At 40.3% G+C, this 21,804-nt stretch overlaps 1 protein-coding gene across 6 annotated transcripts in view; it reads right to left on the bottom strand.

Annotated features, from left to right (window-relative positions):
* Window positions 1-102: 102 nt before the first annotated feature.
* Window positions 103-21,804, bottom strand: part of grip1 (glutamate receptor interacting protein 1) — an 80,868-nt gene continuing 59,166 nt past the window's right edge. For 3 of the 6 annotated variants that reach the window (XM_039601258.1, XM_039601256.1, XM_039601259.1), the window contains exons 8-26: window positions 21,107-21,254; window positions 20,586-20,755; window positions 20,131-20,268; window positions 19,898-20,047; window positions 19,464-19,650; window positions 19,013-19,158; window positions 17,428-17,508; window positions 16,898-16,967; window positions 15,938-16,083; window positions 14,411-14,555; window positions 13,449-13,588; window positions 12,047-12,250; window positions 11,814-11,967; window positions 11,177-11,215; window positions 10,753-10,864; window positions 7,275-7,385; window positions 7,066-7,182; window positions 6,830-6,976; window positions 103-6,741 (exon numbers count right to left, since the gene is read on the bottom strand). In XM_039601258.1, coding sequence (XP_039457192.1) covers window positions 6,433-6,741; window positions 6,830-6,976; window positions 7,066-7,182; window positions 7,275-7,385; window positions 10,753-10,864; window positions 11,177-11,215; window positions 11,814-11,967; window positions 12,047-12,250; window positions 13,449-13,588; window positions 14,411-14,555; window positions 15,938-16,083; window positions 16,898-16,967; window positions 17,428-17,508; window positions 19,013-19,158; window positions 19,464-19,650; window positions 19,898-20,047; window positions 20,131-20,268; window positions 20,586-20,755; window positions 21,107-21,254 — 2,714 coding nt within the window. In that variant the 3' untranslated portion in view covers window positions 103-6,432. The remainder of the gene's footprint in view (window positions 6,742-6,829; window positions 6,977-7,065; window positions 7,183-7,274; window positions 7,386-10,752; window positions 10,865-11,176; window positions 11,216-11,813; window positions 11,968-12,046; window positions 12,251-13,448; window positions 13,589-14,410; window positions 14,556-15,937; window positions 16,084-16,897; window positions 16,968-17,427; window positions 17,509-19,012; window positions 19,159-19,463; window positions 19,651-19,897; window positions 20,048-20,130; window positions 20,269-20,585; window positions 20,756-21,106; window positions 21,255-21,804) is intronic. The other 3 variants (XM_039601260.1, XM_039601257.1, XM_039601261.1) reach the window with 3 other exon arrangements.

Raw genomic sequence — 21,804 nt, 5'->3', positions numbered from 1 at the left:
AAATTTGCTTTCCTTTCTGTCAAAGACGTAAAATGAAATATGTATTAAGAAAAAAAAAATCAAACTTGTGAGTGTTGATGTCAGACAACACACAGAGTCCAGTTCTCCCAGCAGGTCTTCATCTTTATTGTTGCTCAGTAATCGTCCATACAAAGGCGGGTGGAGGAGAGCAGTGGAGCCCGACAGGACAAACAACAGGAACGTCATGCTACCAAAGTATTAAATTTGTACAAAAATACTTTACAACATCCCTGTTCCTTTAAAGAAAAATACAGTTTGGTTGGTTGGTGAAGCTACATGGAAACTAATCTGACCCACTATTTCAAATGGCAGTGCAATGCACGTGTGTGTGTGTTAGTGTGTGTGTGTGTGTGGTTGTAGGTGGGTGGATGTCTTGCTGAGGTGAATCACTAGAGTGCAAATCCCTGCAATGTTACACACATACACACACACACACACCCACACACACTCACACACACAGGCTCTAACAAATACACACCCACACACATGGTAATGTTAATACATGCGCACAAACACAGTGTGTATGGCTTTAGGTCTCACTCATCAAACCCTTGTGAAGCCACACCCCTCAGCCCTGTGGCTTGTTCCCATTGGTGGAGCAGTTCTCTTGGCTGAACCTTAAAACACTAACATCTACGTGTTAGCCCTGAATTCAAGGCATTAGCTCTGTATTAGCAATGTGAACCATTTCCTTAGACCTTGTTAGGTCTCTTTAATGAACCTGTAGCTACTACCTCGCCTAAATGCTAGCCGCAAGCTAAATTATAGTTCATGTTACTCATGTGCTAACATAAACCACAAATCAGTAGAGGCTGACATAAAACTGACATACTCTCTTGTTAGCAGACATTTTTAGCTCCTTGCTCTTATGTTTACCTACAAACCAACCAAGCCCTTGCTATGTTAAGTTGTAACCACACTAGTAAATAAGTGTTGAAAAATTGTACAGCTAACTTACCATCCATGTACTATGTGCAACTAGCCACATGTTATAGTTATGTTAGCTCTAATGCTCTGCATCAACTACCACATGCTAAACTGTAGTTCTATTATCTCCCATGTTAGCTTTTTGCTAACAAGAGAAAAACTTTGTTTTGCAAATGTAAGCCCTATGTTAAAGGTCTGTAAGGGCTGTGCTGGCACTAGCCGTGTGCTAACATAATAACTTTAGCTTTGGATAGCTCTTTATTCATATGCTAATTAAATTATTTTTATGCTTATTAACTAATAAATATAGCAAGAAATGGGTGTTACATATAGAAAGCCTAATTTTCTTGTTCTATGTGTATAGTCATGTGTTATGGTTAGACTAGCCCTATGCTCAATGTCTGCTAGATACATACTAATCATGTGTTAGTAATGTCCTCAGACCAAGTTAGGCTGCTCACTTGTCAGTTGAATTTGATGTGTGGTATACTGCTTTTGCTAAAATTAGAAACCGTAACTTAGTACTAACCATAAGCTATATTATAGCTCTGTTATCAACATGTAAGTTATGCATTAACATAAGCCAAAAATCAGTAAGAGATTTTCAATGAAGCTAAAATACCCTTATGTTAGCATTCTCTGTATTACGTAAACCCTGTGTTCAGCATCTGCTGGTCACATGCTAAAATGTATTTCTATTATCTGTTATGTTAGCCTAATGCAAATAAGAAAAAAGTCTTTATTTAACACATTACCCTGATTTTAACAATGGGCACGAGCTGTGCTTAACTGTGTCCTGACATACAATAGGATGTTACGATAAATGTTAGCCTTGGCTAGCTGTTTAAATATATGCCAACCAAGTTCTTTCTTTGTGATTAGCCAATAAACATAATAATAAATGGATATCAAACACAACCAGCCTATGGTCCTTGTGTTATGTCTGTTATGATTACGCTAGCCCTTTGTTCAGTGTCTGCTAGCCATATGATAGTTATGACCTTAGATCAAGTTAGCCTACTCAGGTGTCAGTGGAATACCACCAATAGAGCTGTTTCAGCCTTTTTATAGTCAAGATGCTAAAAGACATTCTTTAGCTCTACAGCTAACCATACCTTAGTGAAGTGCAAGGTTTGTGCTAACAATACACAGACTGTGCTGGTACTGGGCTAGCTGTGTGCTAACATAAAAAAATGTTGGCTAAATTTTATCTTTGGTTAGCGGTTTTTACCCATGTGCTTACAAGTCTCTTGCTATGTTTATTAGCTAGTAAACATAGTTAGGATAGTAGTTCCCTTGTACTGTGTATATAATTATGGTTACACTAGCCCTGTGCTCTGCGTCTGCTAGCTTAATGCTAACTACATACTAGCCATTTGCTTGCAAAAAAAAAAAAAAAAAAACCCATCTGAGCATTTAGAAAATTTTGGGTAGAGCAGAACAGCCAATGACAACTATCCACATAGAAACAGCCAATCAGAACGCTCTAATCCAAAGCACAGCAGCAGCTATTGGACTGTTTGGCTCAGGGATGCTGAGGGAGGGTTCTGATTGGCCACTATAAATAGTGAGTTAAGACTAAGGTGAGAGCAGGAAGATGTTGACATCACTCGAAAATAAACACTCACTCACTCTCTCTCAGACACACACACACACACACACACACACACAAGTGTTTACCGTCACAGGTTTCCTGTTTTAACAGGATTTTTTTCTTTTGTAACATAGTTTTTGTGATTATGAGATGGTGTTTTCAGGGTTTGATGGTTTTTGATGTGAACAGCGATGGGGACTGAACTTTTTTTTTTTTTAAATCTATTTTACATATTTTCTGGTTCAGTCACCATGGAAACAAACAAACAAACAGAATTGACAACAGTCAATCAAAAAAACACACCAATTGATTAGCATAAGAGATCACTGTCACTGGGGCTGGGGATGGGGAGGGGAAGTCGGGGTAGGGGCATGCGTGGCTTCTTCCTGGAAGCTGATTGGTTGTCTTTGTGTGTGAAAAAGAACCAATCACAGACAGGCAGGGAAGGAAATGTTTATGTTTCTGATTGGTTCCAGCCAATCAGCTGAATTTTTCAGAACTGCCGTCCATCATCCTGGTTGCCTATTGGTCAGGGGGTAGATTGGGTGGGACTTGAGGTGGGAGGGGCTTAACTGGCCTTGTGTTTAACGTGTAACATACACACACACAGACACGCACACATACATACACAGTGTGGCCAGTCCAACAGGTGTAAACAGTAGAAAAAGTATTATTGAACTTGCTCAGTGTCATCATCATCATTATTATTGACAGCGTGGTTACCGTAACTCTTCCAGCCTGTAGCTCGTTCATGGCACAGAACAAAAATTTTAACAGTAAACCCTTCGTTTCATTTAGGATGCTCCGATCAGTATCAGCTGATCATTAGTAAAAATGCACTGATTTTTTTCTAAAGGTAAAATTCACAAATAATTTTTTTTTTTTTTTTTTTAAACGTAAAGAAAATGTCCTTTATAATATAAATAAACAAATTTCTCTAGTTGACATATTAAAGCATATAAAGTAGCTGTTCTGGAGCTTTGGATCCTACCACATCCTCCCTTAGCAGATGGAGTGTGCCCAGTGTTGCAGAGGTTCCTTTTTTGTCTATTTTTTAACTTAGCTTGCCAAACAATTTAATTAGAAACTGCATAATTAAGAAACACGTTTATAGGAAATAGCCATTAATAGATGGTTTTGCACAAAATATTTCAAACTGTTACTTTTAATGGCAGGCAATGCATTCCCCAATTCCTAAGAAGATATGGACTATAAGCACTTTCGGACCAAAAAGCATTAAAGATGTATAGCTTTCCAAAATACACTTTCCAAATATACTAAGCTAAGCATGGTTTGCAGATTCTATTCTATTCACATTGCCTACATAGCAAAGATGGACAATTTATTTTCCCAAGGGGACACATGCTAAACTGGGACTGTTTTGGAGGGCTGCACCAATAAGCTGAAATAAGTTCTGCTCAATATTATTTTTAGGTTATATATAGGTGCAGCGCTCCACAACAGTCCCAGTTTCTCATGGCCTCCTCCTGGAGCATAGATATGCAGAAGTCATGTAAAAGCTGAATAGCATTTAGTATACATGAAAAATCATATTATGTTGCCTCCACATAGAGCCTAGGTAAAGTCATTTCTCTGTGCTTTGTTCCATTTTTTATCGCTAAGAGTTTTATATACTCAGCTGATGTTACACCCGATTTTATGCAGGCTTTTTAAATGTACTTTTTTGTAATTACCCTCTGCAAATTTTAACCGAAACTCTTTACCACAGCGATTTATGTGTTGAAGTGTTTTGGGTTGTGTGCTGTCAAGTTTTTCCTTTCTAACCCTACTCCAATTTCTTCAAGAAGCTTTAGTGATGGCTAGCGGTTCTCCAATCATGCATATCATGTGTATCCTAAAAACTAACAAAGGCTTGTTTAACAAGACCGATAAAAAGTTCTCTGGTCCGAAAGCACCTTATCTTTGTCTTTTCACTAGTTTCAAGCTGAGGTGCAACAAACATCATAAATATATATGCAGCTGCAGGTTTTCCTGCTAATTACAAACCAGTATCATGTTTCAATGTCCAGCTCTGGTTTAAAATTTTAAAACAGTGTTCCCCCAGAGACCAACGTCTCTGCTCAGATGGTAACTTTTCTTATATTATTCATCTGTATAGCAGCAATGGTTAGTAATGATGTAAATTTTGTGAATGGCGTCATAAAATATTAGAACTGTCAGTTGTAATTTGTGGAGAATTTAGGAAATTAAACAGTGATAGAGAGCAGGTTACATAAATTATAGCAGCCGTTCAACAGTGGAGCCAAAGTACAAGCCAAACCTTGTACAGTTTTGCTTCGGTAAAGTGCATAATCAAACTTGAAAAACTACACCTGGTAATGCCCACAGGAATAAATCTCTGGGTTGCCAGACAAACTAGTTACGGAGGTCTTTCCTTTTGTATTGTTTAATTTGGATATCTCTTCAGGTTTCCATGTCACGTTGAGCATTTATTTTAAGGAGGTACATCTCATCATAACCTTATGGATCCAGCCTTATATACTTGCAAAACCTCACTTAACCCCAACCATTTTTGAGCTCGACCTCTCTTTCTATCGCCATTTCCACTTATACCCTTTCTTCAAAACTTGCAGTTAAACAGGACCATTTTTATTCTCATCTCTTAAAACAACCTTCTGGTCCAGTTTCTTGTGGGATCTGTACCTTCTTGTTCGAAAGCTTCTTTCTTTAATCCTGTGTGGGGCAGTGCCTAAAACTACCTTTCCATCAACCTTCCAATGTCAAGCATAACTACTTCGAAAAGTTACACCTTCAGTAATTTCAGACTTACCCTGTCTTCTGCATTTGAACAATCTAGTTTTTAGTGTACTGAGGACCAGTGATTCCAGCTGGTTAAATATCAAATAGAAGACTTTGTCATAAGGCTTTCTTATACACAAGCATAAGGATTTAGTAATCAGTATATGTTCAGTAATATCATCAGATGTAGACACTGATCAGAGCATCCCTAGTCTCCTTGGCAACTGTTATGCCCATCAGCAGGTTTCGGTATCTGGACTAGTGTCCCATCAGTCTTTGTGCTGCTGTGGATCTCGGCCAAATGCCACAAATCTGGTTCTAGTAGGCCCAGGATCCAGGATGGACTTCACCAAGCACTGGCCATGGCAATGGCACAGTATCCATAGTTCCTTGGCCAGTGAGACCGCAAACATTAATAATGCTTTAACCAGTAAGACAACTATATTTGCCTCTGGTTTCACTAGAAACAATAGCCATTGTCCTGATCCCACTAAGACCAGTACCTGTGTGTCTTGGTACGCTAAGACTATTGGCTGAGGTTCTTGCTTAGTAGGACTTTGGTGGAACCTGGAACCATAATTCCAGAACCCATGTGTCTTCAACCTGGAATTCTAGGCTTCTAGAACCAGTAACCATCAATCTTAAAAGAGTAAGACCATTGGCTGTGGCACTGACTTCATAGGATTATATTTCTCGGCTTGTAGACCATTAAGACTATTGGCTGTAGTTGTGGCTTCAGTAGAACCAGTAGCCATGGCTCTAGGCTAGAAGGATCAATAACTATTAATCTTAGACCAGGTAGGCCAGTAGCCCCAGTTGTGGCTCTAATAGGATCATTAGAATTCTGGTTCCAGTGACACCAGTAATACCAGTATACAGAACTGGTTCAGGTTAAAAGGTGTGGTGTTGCTCCAGTCCATCACTGTGCTTTCAGGCTGCTTTAGCAGTTCAAGGGTCAAACTATAGTAGTCAAAGGTCATCCAGAGGGTGTGTGTAGCACCATGGGCGGTCTACTCCGAACCAGTTTAAACTGGTTTTAAATCAGTTTGATTCAACTTTGTTGTCCCCTTTTTCCTCACGACCTCTCCAGTCTGGTGTGGTTGAATCCAGTCTGACATAATTTTTGTCTGCTATAAGGAATTGTTTGTAACCTGCCCCATCCCAATCCCTGCCCCAAAGCCATCTCCTGGTTGGCTCCACTTGATTGGACCGCTGTCCTCTCCCTGGCCAACAGAGAGATCTGAGGGTCCCAGGTCACTGCCAACTGGCTGAGAGGAGTGGCTGCTGTTGGTTGTGCCATCGGTGTGATTGGCCATCAGGGTAGAGGAGGAAGAGGATGAAGGGTTTCGGCTGATTACAAGCTCCAAGCGGTTTGGAGACTCTGCAATCAGGGGAACTACAAGGCAGCAGTCAAAGTCCCTGGTCCGCACATGGTTAATCTGTAAGAAAAAAAATATCTTAATTTAAACCAAGAAATGAAGAGTTGAAGGCTGTGGAGAGATTAGTGAAACTGGTATATTTTTGTACCTGTAGTATTCGGTCATAGGCTTTGAGACCACCCTGTTCCGCTGGGCCTCCGGGTCGGATGTTATTAACATAGACGCCGCGGTCCAGCAATCCATCAGAAACGCTGAAACCAAAATCCTCAAGGTCTGTCGCCTTCTCCAGAGTGAGCTATGAGTACAAAAACACACCTGTCAGTTAATAAGGATCACAGGGTTTGTGAACCTCCCTAAGGAGAGCAAACACAGGCCAAACATTACCTTGTGAAGTTCCACAGGGTTCTGGTTTAGGATGTCATTTACTTCCTGCCTCATCTTCCTCATGGCGAAGGCTCGGCGCTGAGGGTCAGAGGGCAAGGTGTTGGATCGAGGAGTCACCTGAGAACAATCATGAGAAACTTGTCTTCAAAAACAATATATCACAAAATAACACATATCACAGAGAGAGGTCAAAGGTCAGTGGCATGTACTTGTGGTCTGGAGTTGCTGCGCTCCTGGAAACTCGCCTGGCGCCCCAGAGTGCTCCGCAGAGGGGTGGGATCATGGTTTAGACTGAGGGTGGAGCCTGACATGATGGTAGCCTATGAGAGTCAATCAGAGAACAGCAAGCGCAAACATCCAATCAGAACCAGATAAATAGAAAACATGGTAATTAAAGATTGCTGCCTTTGAACCCAGATGGCAGGAAAGGACCTCTTTTTAATGATACATCACTATTATTTACTGTGCCTCTACTGATGTTTCTGAATATCCATTCCTAGGATCTGCTGCTGTTTTTGAGCAGGCTCAACTGTTGTCACCATTGACTGTTTTAACTCATATTTACTGACAGGATCTATTGTTTTGTACAGTTTAATGGCCTGTAATATGAAGCAGGTTCAACATAACAAGAAAATCTGGCTTCACTTACTCTGATATCAGCAAGCAGCCACACGAAGGTGGTTATTGGTACCATTCAGGTCTATACAGTAAACTGTTTGGGGGAGTTTTTTGGCATACACTCTTTATATTCCCAGTGTGTCATTACGTTTTCCACTGCTTTTAGATTTAATTTTAATATTTATGAACTGTGGAATTTTCTAACCTAGCAGTAAGTTTGACAACACCTATCAGGAGCTGATGATCTCTCTATAATAAACACACACCAGCCACATTTTTTTCCTTCTTTTTTTTTTTAGGTAAACCTTGCTATTACCTGGTTGCAGAACTATCTTAATTCTTTGTGGCACAGATTTAACAAGTTGCTGCAGATTTTCTCAGCTACATGTTAAAAATGGGAATCGCCCATTCCACTGCATCCCAGAGGTGCTCTACTGGACAAAAACCTTGTGATTTTGGAGGCGGTTTGACTACAGTGAAGTCATTGTCATGTGCAAGGAACCAGTTTCTGATGACTTGAGCTTTGTGGAACAGCAAATTGTCTATGAAGATGGGTGCACTGTGGTTACAGAGGGATGGACACGATCAGGAATAATACTTGATGCAACAAGGCAAGTTGGATCCAATCTTTCATGTTGTTTCCAATCTTTCAAGCTTGTTTATGCCAAACTAGCTGACAGGATAGGCACCTGGTGTGGTCTTCTGCTGTTGTAGTGCTATAGTCCATCACCCTTCTGAAGTCCAAGTTGGAACTTCTGCATGTCATCTTGACCAAGTCTACATGCCTAAAATGCACCAAGTTGCTGGTATTTGATTGGGTGATTAGCTAATTGCTTTAACAAGCAGCTGAACAGGTATACCTAATAAAGTGGCTGGTAAGTGTATATTACTCTATTTAAGGCTTATAGGTTCAGTTCTCCTTTTTTCTTACTGATCATTTTCAGGGAAAGAAAGACTACATACTAGTCATCAAGGTCTGACGGATCCTTTAAGAATCAATACTGATTGGTCAGTAGACTATGGCTTTGTACATGCACGACTCTAATGTACCAGCATAATCTAATAAGACATGAACTCTGAAAGCTCAGCGTTCAACCTGAAGTTAGCTGGCTAATCATAAATCCTGCTTCGTAGTACAGACCTCTACAGATTCTACTTTTTAGCTCACCCAGAGGATTTCAGCTCTCTGTCAATGTTTGATGATTGTGCTTATTTTCCACATCACACCCTTTTTTTTTAAATGGCCAAGCTTCCCAACCGATGCCCACTTCAGCCAATCAGAATCAAGAACTCATCAAACGCATGCATGATTGACAGATCTGCTTCATGACTGGCAAAACAAAACTACCCATGAGGCCTTGCGCAAGCTCTCCAAGCATGCCTTGCTCAAACTGCCATGCCCGGTGCAACAACATGACTCTGCCATGTGACTGTGTTTGGAAGCTGGGTGATGTCACTAAGATGTCACAATGACGTCACCATGGTCTGCTGTTAGAATGCGGTTAGAGTCACATTCAAAACCAGCAAACATGTCAGATGTTTGACAACGCTGGAGGTCCAGTTAGAGGAGACAGAAGAAGAGGAGGACAGGAGGAGTTAGTAGAGGGGAGGGAGGATGGGGAATACCAGAGTGAGGAGGTGTGTCTCCTTTCCAGACTCCTGGAAGAGAAGGAGTCTCTTTTTTACTTCTGTGTGCCAGAGAAGGTATAAACATGTAGTTCTTTCAGCATGAATTGGACAAATATGACTAAACTTTGACTGTCAGTTGTCAGGGCTGAACAATAAGCCTCTCATCAGTGTTCACATCACTACATGATCATTTGTGTTAACAGTTTTTATCCAGTTCAATAATTAAAGTGATTATTATTTCAGTTATATATGGTTTGTCTTCATTCTTGTGGATGTTTGATGTGGTTTTTAAGTGTTTCTGTGGATAAGAAGAGCATTATAGTATATCACAACTGAGATTAATGACTTCCTGCCTATGTTGCTGTTCAAATGAAAATGTTAATGTCATCCTGTAACAGTGTGGTGTATCAGGCATAGCAATGCTACAACTGTTTATTACAGAAGTATAGACCACTTCTCCAAAGCCAAGCAAGAAGACTTGATCTGGCTTGCTGTCCAAACGTTAAGTACTTCTGACAGTGTGGTGCAGGGGGCACAAAAAGTTTATCTGTTTTAAAAAAATGCTTAATTAAGACTGTAAAAAGTTCTCTTATGTTGAGCGTCTGTTTCAAATGGTGTTTCAAAAATGTGGACTTCAAACTACAAACCAGTTTTTAAATTGTGTTGATCAGCCAATTAAAACCGCAGTTACGATAAATATTTTATGCTATCCTTCCTTTCTTCATGTTTAGTGCAGGAAGAAGCTATAAAAATGTGATTTTCTAAGGACAGTGACAGTGATATCAGAGAAATTTCTGACATTTAGTCTGTTTGGACCGTGTTCTTAGTGTGTAGGGTAGTTTTTTTTTTTGTGTCAGGCCTGTGATGTGCCCCCCTGTCTTATGGTAGACAGCAATTTAATGTAAATAACTACTACATTTGTACAATTTGAAATTTACAATTTATATTTGCATTTCAATGTTTGTGGTTTTCACACTAATAAACTAATGAACTTTTGCAACTCTGATTTTTTGTTTTTTGTGTGATTTTAGGTCAATTGTGTTAATACAGTACGTCAAAATGAAAAATAACTGTAAAGACATACATGTGAGATTTTATTGAAAAGAGTAACACCAAACAAGGCAAGGTAAGCAGTTTTTAAAGGTGAAATATAAAGGTAAAATCAAAAACCAAATAAACTCAACTCCAGAAGGTTAAAAAATTAGCCTTAATCATTCATCTTTTCCTCAACATTTTTTCTGTATCTTCTTTGAGAAAAGCCAGCTAATCAAACTTTACAGTGTAGGTGCTGGTATCCATACACCAGAGGGCGCTGCAGAAAGGCATTAACATCTGAGAATTCTTCATTTGCTGAATAAAAACTTCAGAAGCCCTACTCCAGCTAATACTTCTTCTACTGCTAACACTTCTCACTACAGTAGTTTTACTGGCGTTCCTCACCTCCAGCTCTCTGAGGATGCCGCTCTGTCCACAGGTCTCCAAGTCCTCCAGAGCCTGAGACCAGAAGTTCTCCTCCTGGTCTGGTTCTGTCCCATCATGTCCGACATTAAACCTGAGAGGGAAAGGTAACAGGTCAACCAATCAGAAAGAAGAACAGCATGATGAGTACACACAAACACACACACACACACACACACACACACACACACACACACACACACACACACGCAGGAAGCTAGTGGTCATGCTGGAAAGTGTTTTTTTAACAGTAGGGGACATGGGCAGTGACGACATACACATCCACCAGGTATTGATATCGGTGTGGCGGGGGTTAAAGGTCATCAAGTGAGGGTATCTGCTGGAGGTTACTGGGGTCACAGAAGACTGTGTGTGAAGGGTTAAAGGTCAAAGGTCACTGTGGTACCTGCTGTCAGAGATTAGACCGCTGGGCAGATTACAGCCTCTGCAGAAAGACACACTACTGTTATTGCTGTTAGCTCAGCGCTACATACTCCATTGTTCTGGATGAGGAATGCTAACAGCTACAAAAGATATGCTGCAAAATGTATCTGTGCACATCCATCTTCAGGCCTCTCTTCTGATGTGCTTCTGGGTTTAAGGGTGTACACATACTAGGCAAGCTCAGTTTGTTTAGACTGATCTTATCACACAGTTTGAGCATCAGTGTCATAGTTTCAGTGAACTGCACCAGTTTGTGATGTAGAGGAGGAGGATCGAGTATCTGTACCGCCAGTATTTGATCTGTATCTGATCATTTATGGGAGAAAACTTGAAAAATTCCATTCTGAGTATATTTGGAAATCACATATAACTGTGTGTCATAAGTGGCTGCTCAAAACTAGTATGAAAAGCATATTAATCCTTCTCCCTCCTCTCTAACAGTTTTGACTAATCGTGTTGATCAAAGTACTTTAAGCCCTGAAAACAGCTTGATTAAACCTGGAACAGTTGAATATTGTCTGTTATATAACAAAGGTTATTACAGTTTTCTTTACTCAAGCTTTTATGTTTTTCACTGTGCCGTTCACTCAGTCTCTCACCCTCCGAGAGGTGGGCGGTCCCAGTCATCATCACTCAGACCCAGATCCGACAGCGGATTGGCTCTCTGGCGAGTGGAAGATGATGAATGGCTGTTGCTTGTCTTGGCGCTGCGCCACTCGTGGAAACTGTACGGTGACGACTGAAAAGTAGGAGCTACACACACCAGCAAAGGAGAAGTGTTTCATTACTGAGGCATTACTGAGGTCAGCAGAGGTCAGAGGTCGGTCCCTACCTGGGGTGGTGAAGCTGCTGTCCATGTTGGATCCATCCCAGGACTCCACAGCGCTGTCCACGGACGGCAGTGTGCTGAATGCTCTCTGGCTTGTCGGAGGTGCAACCATGACAACAGGCTCCTCCTCTCCATCCTGGTTCTCCAGGTTAGGCCCCACCCCCGACCCCAGACCCGAACCAATCACGCAAGACTTTGGGCTCGACACTGCAGACAGACGGAGTACGTTTGTCAAACCGCCAATGTGCGTTAGTGAATATAAATGTGTAAACCTGTCACTCCACTGGAAGTGACACTGTGTCCCATCCCTTTAATGAGCTGTACGGTCAACTCTTCCCCTACCAGAAGAGGTTGCCACAGTGTTACGGGTAGCTGTGCATCTTTGATTTGGGAGCTTTAATCCCTTCCAGACAGAACAGAAGGGAATGTATGCACCACCAAACTATGGAGCCACTTAATGATCTGTACAAATAACGACCATCATTCAAACCTCTCCATGATGTGTTAACAGCAGTGATGGTATAAAAGTGCAGGTCATAAAACTTCCCTAATGAAATCAGACTTTAAATTACAGTAAATTATATTCAACATGTGCTCTGTGGAGGACTGTTTATAAAAATGGTTCTAATTCCTGAACAGTTAATGTTTAACTTTGTTAAACAGCCTGAATTAAAGCTTAAAGTCTGACTGTTCGATTTAACATCCACACCTCCTCCACAGCTTCAAGCTGGATAAAACACAAAGCAACAAAAAGGAAAGTTGATGCCGAGGAGGGAGACTGGGTTGCCAGTTTCTTTTTTCAAAGATCATAACTGGTGCTGATATTTTGATGTTTGAATCATTTGAGTCACAGACGGGGAACAGAGGCTTCAGAAAGTCGCTGAAGTGGAACGATGCATTCAGCCACTGCACAATGTGTCTCTCTGAGCCCATCTTAAAGCGATGGAGCTGTAAAAGGAGGTTTCCTTTTCATGTGCAGCCAGTTTCACAGCAGAAGGCTTGGCTGTTTGGTACAGGTAACTACACGATCAAAAAGCTTTTACTTTTCTTTCCCGTTTAAAATGAAAACTCCCACACAGCTGCTGTAAGATCAGGCCTAGGAAACAGTCTGTGGGCTGCTTGTGTGCAAGAACAAAACTTATAAGTTATTATTTTGCTTTTATATCAGGACATATTTGTTACAATTAAATGCCCAAAGCTGGTGAAACAGGTGGTCGTGAATTATTCTGCTTTATTAATAGTTTATAAAGGCTACTGAGTGATTGTTACTGGTTAAGTAAGCTGTATGAGACACACTACACATGCCTGGCCCATGATGTGTATCGCATTTTCCTGTGTTTTGCATTTGCTGTTGATGCTCTTGATTATGGGCAGTGTTTATGGTGTGAAAAGAGCGTCTACGTACGTTCTCCCTGCTTCTTGATCTTCAATGTGACCGTCTCGCCCGCCTGCTGCAGCAGACTGATGGCTTCACTCAGTGGTTTCCCCTTCAGACTGCTGCTGTTGATCGCAAGAATACGGTCGCCTACATGGATCGCACCCGTCCTGTAAACAACACCAAAACACAGAGAAATACACACTCAGGGTTCAGCAACTCAAAAATCATACTTGATAAGAGTTTAAAGAAGACTGGAACTGACTTAACAGTCTACAGGGAAATACAAATATACTTATACACAAAATAGAACGAGAATCGTTTCTGTAGTAAAAAGATGAAAACCCAATAGACGATGAGGAAAATAATTATTTTTAAACAGCAGAGGGCGACACTCTCCACTTCATCTGGCATCCTAAGCTTATCACGTCTGTCACGGTTTCACTCCATATTTCATTCCTCCAGTCACTGATGTTATTTTTAGAAAGATGAAAAATCTTTTCTTATTTAATATTTCCTTAATTTTTTATAGTGAGACCATTTAGATGGCCAGCGCTGATACTGTATTTCCTATTTTATACATCATTAAACTTAATCCCTCAGATTTAGGCAGCCAGCTTTAGTATTTCCTCTGTTTACAACCTTTGACATAAAGGTGGCGGTTACACAAACAACCCTTCTTAGTGTCTGAGTTTCTGTAAATAAAATGTTGCATTAAACACAGAATGTATTTAATACTTATCCAGAATCATACATAACACCAGCAGGGAACTACTAAAGACAATGAAGCCTGCACTAACAATAATAAACATCTATTTATGTGATTTTATGGAACTTTATAGTGAATAAATGTGATCCTCCAAATAGCTGAAAAGAACAAAAAACTAGATGTACCGATTAAGTGATTAAATCTACAAACTTGACACATTTTCTACAGGTGTGACCTGTAATTTATTTTTTATGTAATGTAATAAGAGTTCATGTGTGTGCACCTCTCTGCCAGCCCCCCCTTGCTCAGAGAGGAGATGATGATGGGGTCGAAGGGCTCCTCAGTGCCTGAGATGGTGATTCCCAGCGGACCACCATAGCGTTGAAGCTCCACTGTGTAAATGATGCTGCCAGACACCTCCTGTTCATCTGAAACATTCAATAAAGATCGATTCCACATAAGGTCAGTGGTGAACAGATGATCAGGAGAAGACAGCATGGGAAGGGATGATGTGGTAACACAGACTAAAACATGCTAAAACTAGGCCAGAAGTGCAACGTTTGTCCTGAAAGTAGCATTAGACAAAAAAACCAAAAGGTTAATCAGGCGTTCAGGGATGTTCCGAGAACACCTCCTTTAAACCTTGAGTAGGTTTTCAGGGACTTGAGGTCCCTGTGTACCCTTAAGAGCAGCTGAGGACATTTAGAAAACCTTGACTGGGATCTATATCCCTATTAAAATGTTCTAAATGTTATGAAGTTCCAGGGTCTGCCATAGGTTTAGTGAATGAAACCCCTCAATCAAGGTCAAAGTATTCAGCAATGTTTGAGTTAGTTTTGAAAAACAAAGCCAAGTGGTAAGACACTTGAGAGTCCTTGAGAAGTTGAAGGCATTGTCAAGACCACTAAAACGTCCTCAAGGATATTTAGAACATTCAGAGGATTGTTGAAAAAGATTTCAAGCAAACTGTTTGCTTTTCAGTCGTCCTTCAGGACAGCTGACGATCCGGCTCTACATCAGGTTGTAGTAGCACCTTAGTAAATTTCTGTTCGTCCTTACGGATGATTGAGTAGATTTAGAAAATATGAATGGGGTCCTGAAGGATTCAGGGATGTTCTAGTTAGTGTTGAAGATACTTTAGGGAACCTTGTTAAGATTGTGCTTGTCCCTTAGGGTCACTGAAAAGGTTTGAAAGAATTTGGCCATCCTGAAGATCAATAACAAGATCCTAAATGTTTTTGAGAACATTCATTTTTTGGAAGAAGATTTCAAGAATAATGGATTAGTTTCTAGTCCTTGATGACTCCTGACAGGTTTTGATCAAGTTATGATTAGATTTAATGTTTTTAACTTTGTCTTAAAATGATACAAGACAAATGATTTCAAATCAGTTATTCATTGCCTTCTAGAGAGTTTAGAGAGTCCTGATGGGGTCCTAAAGTACAATAAAACTGTCATAAAGATGCTAAAGATCTCAGGATTGTCAGAAGATTAGTGAAGATTTTATGAGCACCAGTTTGGCTCCTACATGCTTTTAAGTACCACTGTCTTTTCACTTATTCAGAAGGATTTAGGTGTGACCTGTTGGTGTTGCTAAAGCTCTTTAAATATGATCTTTTGAGGAGAATTTGGAAAGGTCCCACAGCTTATTAAAGCTGGCAAGTAGGTCACCACAAAATGACTCTAGAGGTTCTTGTAAAGATTTTAGTATGCTCCTGTTTTAAGGAGGATTAATGATACTGTGGGCATCCCTGAAAGCTGGCTTATCATTCGGCCTCTTGCTTTTGGGGAATAGACTTAAAAGCGATACCAGAGTTGTCTTCATCTTTGCGGATCTTCAGTTTGACGAGCTCCTCACACTGCTGGAGGATCTGAACAGCTTCCTCCATGGAGCAGTTCTCCACACGGATGTTATCAATGGCCAGCAGCTTGTCTCCCAGTTCCAATGTCCCTGTCCTGAAAACACATTCAGGTAAATTAGAGGAACAAGTTTAATAAAGAAGTCAACTGAGATAGTTATTATGTCATATTATCATAATCATGACTGCAGTGCATCTGCTTTATGGACAGGATGGAATTTAGCATTAATATCAGTTCTTCAACATATGAAATATAACCTTACAAATCTTACATGAAGATATGTTAACTTGTACATGAAACAGGAGCTAAGATGTTGCTTTGGGTTTACACCATGAGGTACAACTTAAACCAGTTTTTTAGGCTTTATTTGTTTACATTTTGGGAAAATTAATACATCATTTTACCAAATATCAGTTCTTTTTTACTAAAATGCAACTTCAATCCTGAAATGGTAAATCCTGATGATACTCAGGCAAGTTCTTTAATTAATTTTTGTCCCTATTTTCGGTGCGTTTATTGTTATTTATTTGTAAAGGACATCGAAGCTGGAAGATATCCTCTGAAATTGGTCCAAAATGTTGTAAAACTGCTGGGACTTCCTTTTCCATAGGAAGGTCTATAACTACTCCTCTGCTTCCTGTTAGATTCCTTCTAAAAGTCCTGCAGAGTAAACAGATGCTACCTGCCAGCAGAAGCCCTTTAGCTCATATTCTGCTTCACAGTCCAAAACACATGACCTACAAACCACAACATGCACAGGCCTGGACCGTTAGCCTAATTAACCAAACACGTACAGGCGGCAGTCTGAGGTTTAACACAGCTGACACTCTTTTATTTTAGCCTCACATACTGTGTGTAGAGTTCAGCCTAGGTTAGGTTTAAGAGTTAGTTTAGCCATAGTTTGTGTCACCTGTGTGCGACGCTGCCTTTCTTGATGTCCGAGATGATCAAAGGATCACCTGGTTTCCTGTTGGACGGAGCTGCAGACACACAAAGAGACGAGTTGGAGATGAAACAGAAAACTGTAAATAATTAAATCTGTTTACACCACTACAACCAGAAGTAACGATTAAATGTTAAAGGGGAAAAGTAAAATCAAAGCAGGAAATGTAATATTGAAGTGACACCCAAGAGGAGGTCGGGCTGGATCTGGTCTGATGAAATCCCTCATTCAGAATGAAAATTTCATTTCCCTGATGTGTAAACATGATGAAACACCAAATTAAATCATTTAATAAAAAATAAAACTACTGTCACTGACAATAAAAAGACTTTTATAATATTCTTGTTGCTTGTTTTGGCATTGGCACTCTTTCTTCTGCCCTAATTAATCAATAATTAACACACAGAGCTGTGTTACTAATAAAGTCTATCTAAACCATCCACTGTAGCGACCTCACATTAGTGTACGTGTTTGCGTAGTTGTTTCTCTTTACTTACAGCTGATGGTGATTCCCAGTTCCACTCCTGGTTTCTTTGGGAGCTTTACGTGGAACGTGCCTGAACTGGGGATGACTGACTCTGTCCAGAAAGATGGAGACATTTCAGCAGTAGAAATGTTTAATTTACTGTGAAATACATCAGAAGAGGAATAAAGGCTTTCTGCTCAACATCTTCTCAGTCAGAATCAGGTGGTTAAGCTTCTGTTTGACTTTAAATCATATGCTCTGTATACAGACCTGGCTGGATTGATGAGAACCAGTGTTTCAATCTTACTCACACTTGGTTTAACGGTTATAAATACAGGAAGAAATATAAATATTTTTTGTTCAGAGACCTCAGCAGACATGTGGAAAACAATTTCAATAACAGTCAATGAATACTGTATATGTTAGCTGTCCATGGTATTAAACCTGATTCTACATAACTTAGAGGACACATCATGCTCTCTCTTAAATGTTTATAGAAGATCAAAGTTCAAAACTTAGAGGTGATGGTACATAAAAACCTTTCCTGAAAGTCAAAAATCTTTAATGTCCCATTTGTGATGACATCTGTCTGTTTTGTAGCTATTATGTTAAGGATGTTCAGGAAGTTTTTTGTGCTGTCCATTTGTACATTTTATTAATTTATTAAGTGAAGCATTGAGATTATTAATTGTTACTATCAACACTGGCTGATAGAGACAAAAAAAGACTGCTACAGATTCACACTGGGCGTAGGTGCTGACAGTTGGTCACGTAACATTTAACTTCACCATTATTAGATGACACACAGCTATATCACTGGACATCACAAAATAAATTGGAGTTAATCTTTTACATAAGGCTTTGTTTATAACTGGCTATGAGCATGTTCATAAACATACATCCACTGCTTGGTCCCTTTATTCCGAATATCCAAAGCACTGTTAAGAACTCATGTTAAAACTGAAAATCCAGATGATCTTCTAATTATTAAAAAAAAACTAAATTGATCTGTTCTTGTTGAATTATCCTTTGTAAAGATTATCTATTACTCACTTTCCATAAAATCAATCAGCATACATGATAACATTATAGAGATTTGTAAAATAAATGATGGTAGTATTTGGCTCCTTGCAGGTTTTGGAAGATGTCCCCTTGGACTGACTTCAGTTATGATGCTTTTAGGAAGTGAGGAAATTTTTCTCAGCCTTATGTTTCTCTGGGAAATATCGTCCACAGTCTATATTCTTCTTTTGGTCAAATAGTGACTGTGACAGTCCTGTAAATGACATCTCATACAGTTAACCGTCCTGCAGCTACGAATCATACAATATGCCTGTGAGTCACCACTGACAGCTTGTTGTGTTGTTCTATTAAACTCAGGCGTAGGTGGTTATTTACACCAGCTGGAGTACGTTACATCCACAAAGAGTCTGACAAATTACAGAGAAGCAGAACCAAACACAGACTGGCAGTCAGTCAGCCAAAACACGACGACACAGAAAACAGATGTCTTTGCCCAGCAGACAGACGTTCATCAACAAGCTCAGTTTTCAGTGCTGATCAGAAGGATGAAAACACAATTCTGATAAAATGATTTTATTTTTTTTTTTTTTTACCAGCCACATCGAACTCAATTTCCAGTGTGAGCTGAGCAGTGATGGACGAGTCTCTGAGCAGCTGATTGGTTTCTTCAAGGGTCGAATCTTCAGTTGGAACGCCATTTATGGATAAGATCCTGTCACCGATCTGCAGGATGCCACACCTACACAAATATACACAAATATTTGATCACTGGAGCTCTCCTTACAATACTGTAGAGTCTGTGCAGAAGGCCATGAGGTAATGGCATTTTGAAGTAGTGCTGCAAACAAAAAATGCAAAGCTGCAATATAGAAAATAAAAATTATATATATGTTACCATGATTATCAATAAAGACAAAATCTTAAATATTTCCAAATTTTACAAAAATACTGAAAATTGGGGGGAAAAGTTCAAATCTGAGAAGAAAGGGCAAATTTTTTCTCTAAATTTTTTTTAAGCCATCATAGCCGTGTCAGTGTGTTTACCTCTCAGCAGGGCTGTCGGGGTCGATGTAGGCGATGAGTGGCGGGGATGACAGCGTTTCCGTGGCAAACACTCCTCCCTGCAGTTGCAGGCCAAATCCCATGATGCCGTCGCCGAGCAGCGTCACCTCGGTGGTTTCCGTGTGGACTACCTGACCGGCGAGACCCACAGTGCTGGACGCAAGAGACACTGACAGAAACAAAGATTATTCTATTGTTTAGTCTCATTTTCCTCACGTCCAGTGAGAGTACCTCAGTCCTGTCCTTGTTTTCTGTCATACATACGCTGTTAGAGGGTGCACCCTCATATTAATATGTCATGGTGTAAGGGGTTGTAATGTTTTTTACATTTTGTTGGTCATTATTGGTCATGTTATGAATTCATGTCTGAAAACAGCTAATAAAATAAGATTTGTTGGATTTGGAGACAGACTCACAGGAGCTCTTAAAGTCCTTTTTCTTGCCCTTCCTCCTCATCAGTGTGCCCCGTGGACTTGTGGGATACATGTTCCTGGGCAGGGTGCTCATGTTGAGGGAGGAGAGGCTATAGGCCGACATGGAGCCAGGAGAGAAGGAGTGGCTGAGCGCTGCAGAAAGAGAGAGGGCTGATGAGGAAAGGTCTCTCTCTCTCAACAGAAAACATGAGAGAGAGCGAGAGAGGTGCACGTACGAGGATTGTTTGTATGGCGGTTGTGCGATCTGGCGCCTGATTGGTCAGGGTGGTACGTGTTGTAGTGGTAGGGGGGGAGGATAGGGGCAGAGCCTCCGGTCTCCCAGGGGAGGGGGCGGGGACTACGCTGCACCTTGACTGCACAGACACACACAGAGGAGGGTGTTCAGGTTAAGACAAGAGGAAAGGTCAAAGGTCAGGCAGGTGCTTGGATCACAGCATTGAGATACCTCACTGGGAAGCCAGATGAGGAACTGTCATGCATACACAGGTGTGTGTCCTTCACGGCTTTATAAAAGATTACTCCTCTCTTCACATAATCTTTTATAGGGCCTCTTGAGTGTGTGTGTGTGTGTGTGTGTGTGTGTGTGTGTGTGTGTGTGTGTGTGTGTGTGTCTATACTGGTCTGTGGTGCATTCAGGGCCTTGTCGGATGTGATGTGTGTACGTTTATACCGTGCTGTGGTGCGTTAAGGGCTGGTCGGGTCTGGTGTTGTGGCAGGATCTCCAAGCGGACGGTCTGACAGGAAGCAGAAAGCAGCTGAGTGGCTTCAGCTAGGGAACAAAACTCCATCGACTTCCCATCAACGGACAGGATATGATCTCCTGCGTGAAGAGCACCACACCTACACGAAAACACAAAAATAAACAGAGAATTTAAACCTGAACCTGGACAAAACTCATAAGTTAAATTTCTGCATTTAAAAGTAAAACAAAATATTTCAGTTTCTGCACAAATACTGAATTAAAGTGTGACTGAATGAAGCTGAAGGATAACAAGGTGGTTAAAATAACCAAATCTACATGGAATCTAATAATAAGATAAGAAAACGGTGGTAATATTAGCTAATAAGCTGAAATTCCAGTTTAGGGGAAATGAAAGCAGCTGAAATGATGCTCAATATGTGAAAACAATAAATAAATTTAACAATGCAGTTAAAACAGTAGAACAGCCTCAGGGGTCAGAGGTTAGATACCTGTCTGCTATACTGGCTGGTTTGACCTTGTCGATGATGATGACCTGCTTGTTGCAGAACATGGAGGTGGACAGGGCCACACCCAGGCTAGACCCTGCCGCCTTGGCAACTTCAACCAGTAGCGGCCCTGATGCCGTAGCAACAGAGTCTGAAGGAGGGAAAACAGACAAAGTTTTTACAGTTTTTACATCGTGTCATTTACAGAGTCCTAACGGTGTTCATCAGGGTTCCATCCTGGGTCCTGTTAAATTTTATGTAAAAGCTCCAAATAAACTGATAATCTGAAATCTTTATAATTCAGATGACACTCAACTCTACATGTCACCTTATGAACAAGATTGTCAATCTTCTTTACATGTTGGTGAATTTTTAGTATTTTACTCTACACAGTACAAAGTACAAATGATCGTTTATTTTAACCAAAAATCACATTTTGGGTTTCAGATAATAAATACAAAATAATACTTCTCATGCACTGTTTCCTAATGTTAGTGTTAACCAAGAACACGACTGAATGTACACATAATACAGTTGTGATCAAAAGTCTATATCCACTTAATCTTGAGCATGAATGTTATGGAAATTCCGGTATCTATTGGTAACTGTTCTTTTTCCAGGGTTGAATAATTGTGCAGCATACATCTTTAATTACTTTAAAAAAATTAAAAAAAGAATTAGCTGCACAAGTTTGAATTTAT

The sequence above is a fragment of the Oreochromis aureus genome, linkage group 17, assembly GCF_013358895.1.
Source record: "Oreochromis aureus strain Israel breed Guangdong linkage group 17, ZZ_aureus, whole genome shotgun sequence".
NCBI lineage: Eukaryota > Metazoa > Chordata > Actinopteri > Cichliformes > Cichlidae > Oreochromis > Oreochromis aureus.
Note: the sequence above shows the minus strand (reverse complement) of the source record. Positions and strands in the feature narration are given on the sequence as shown.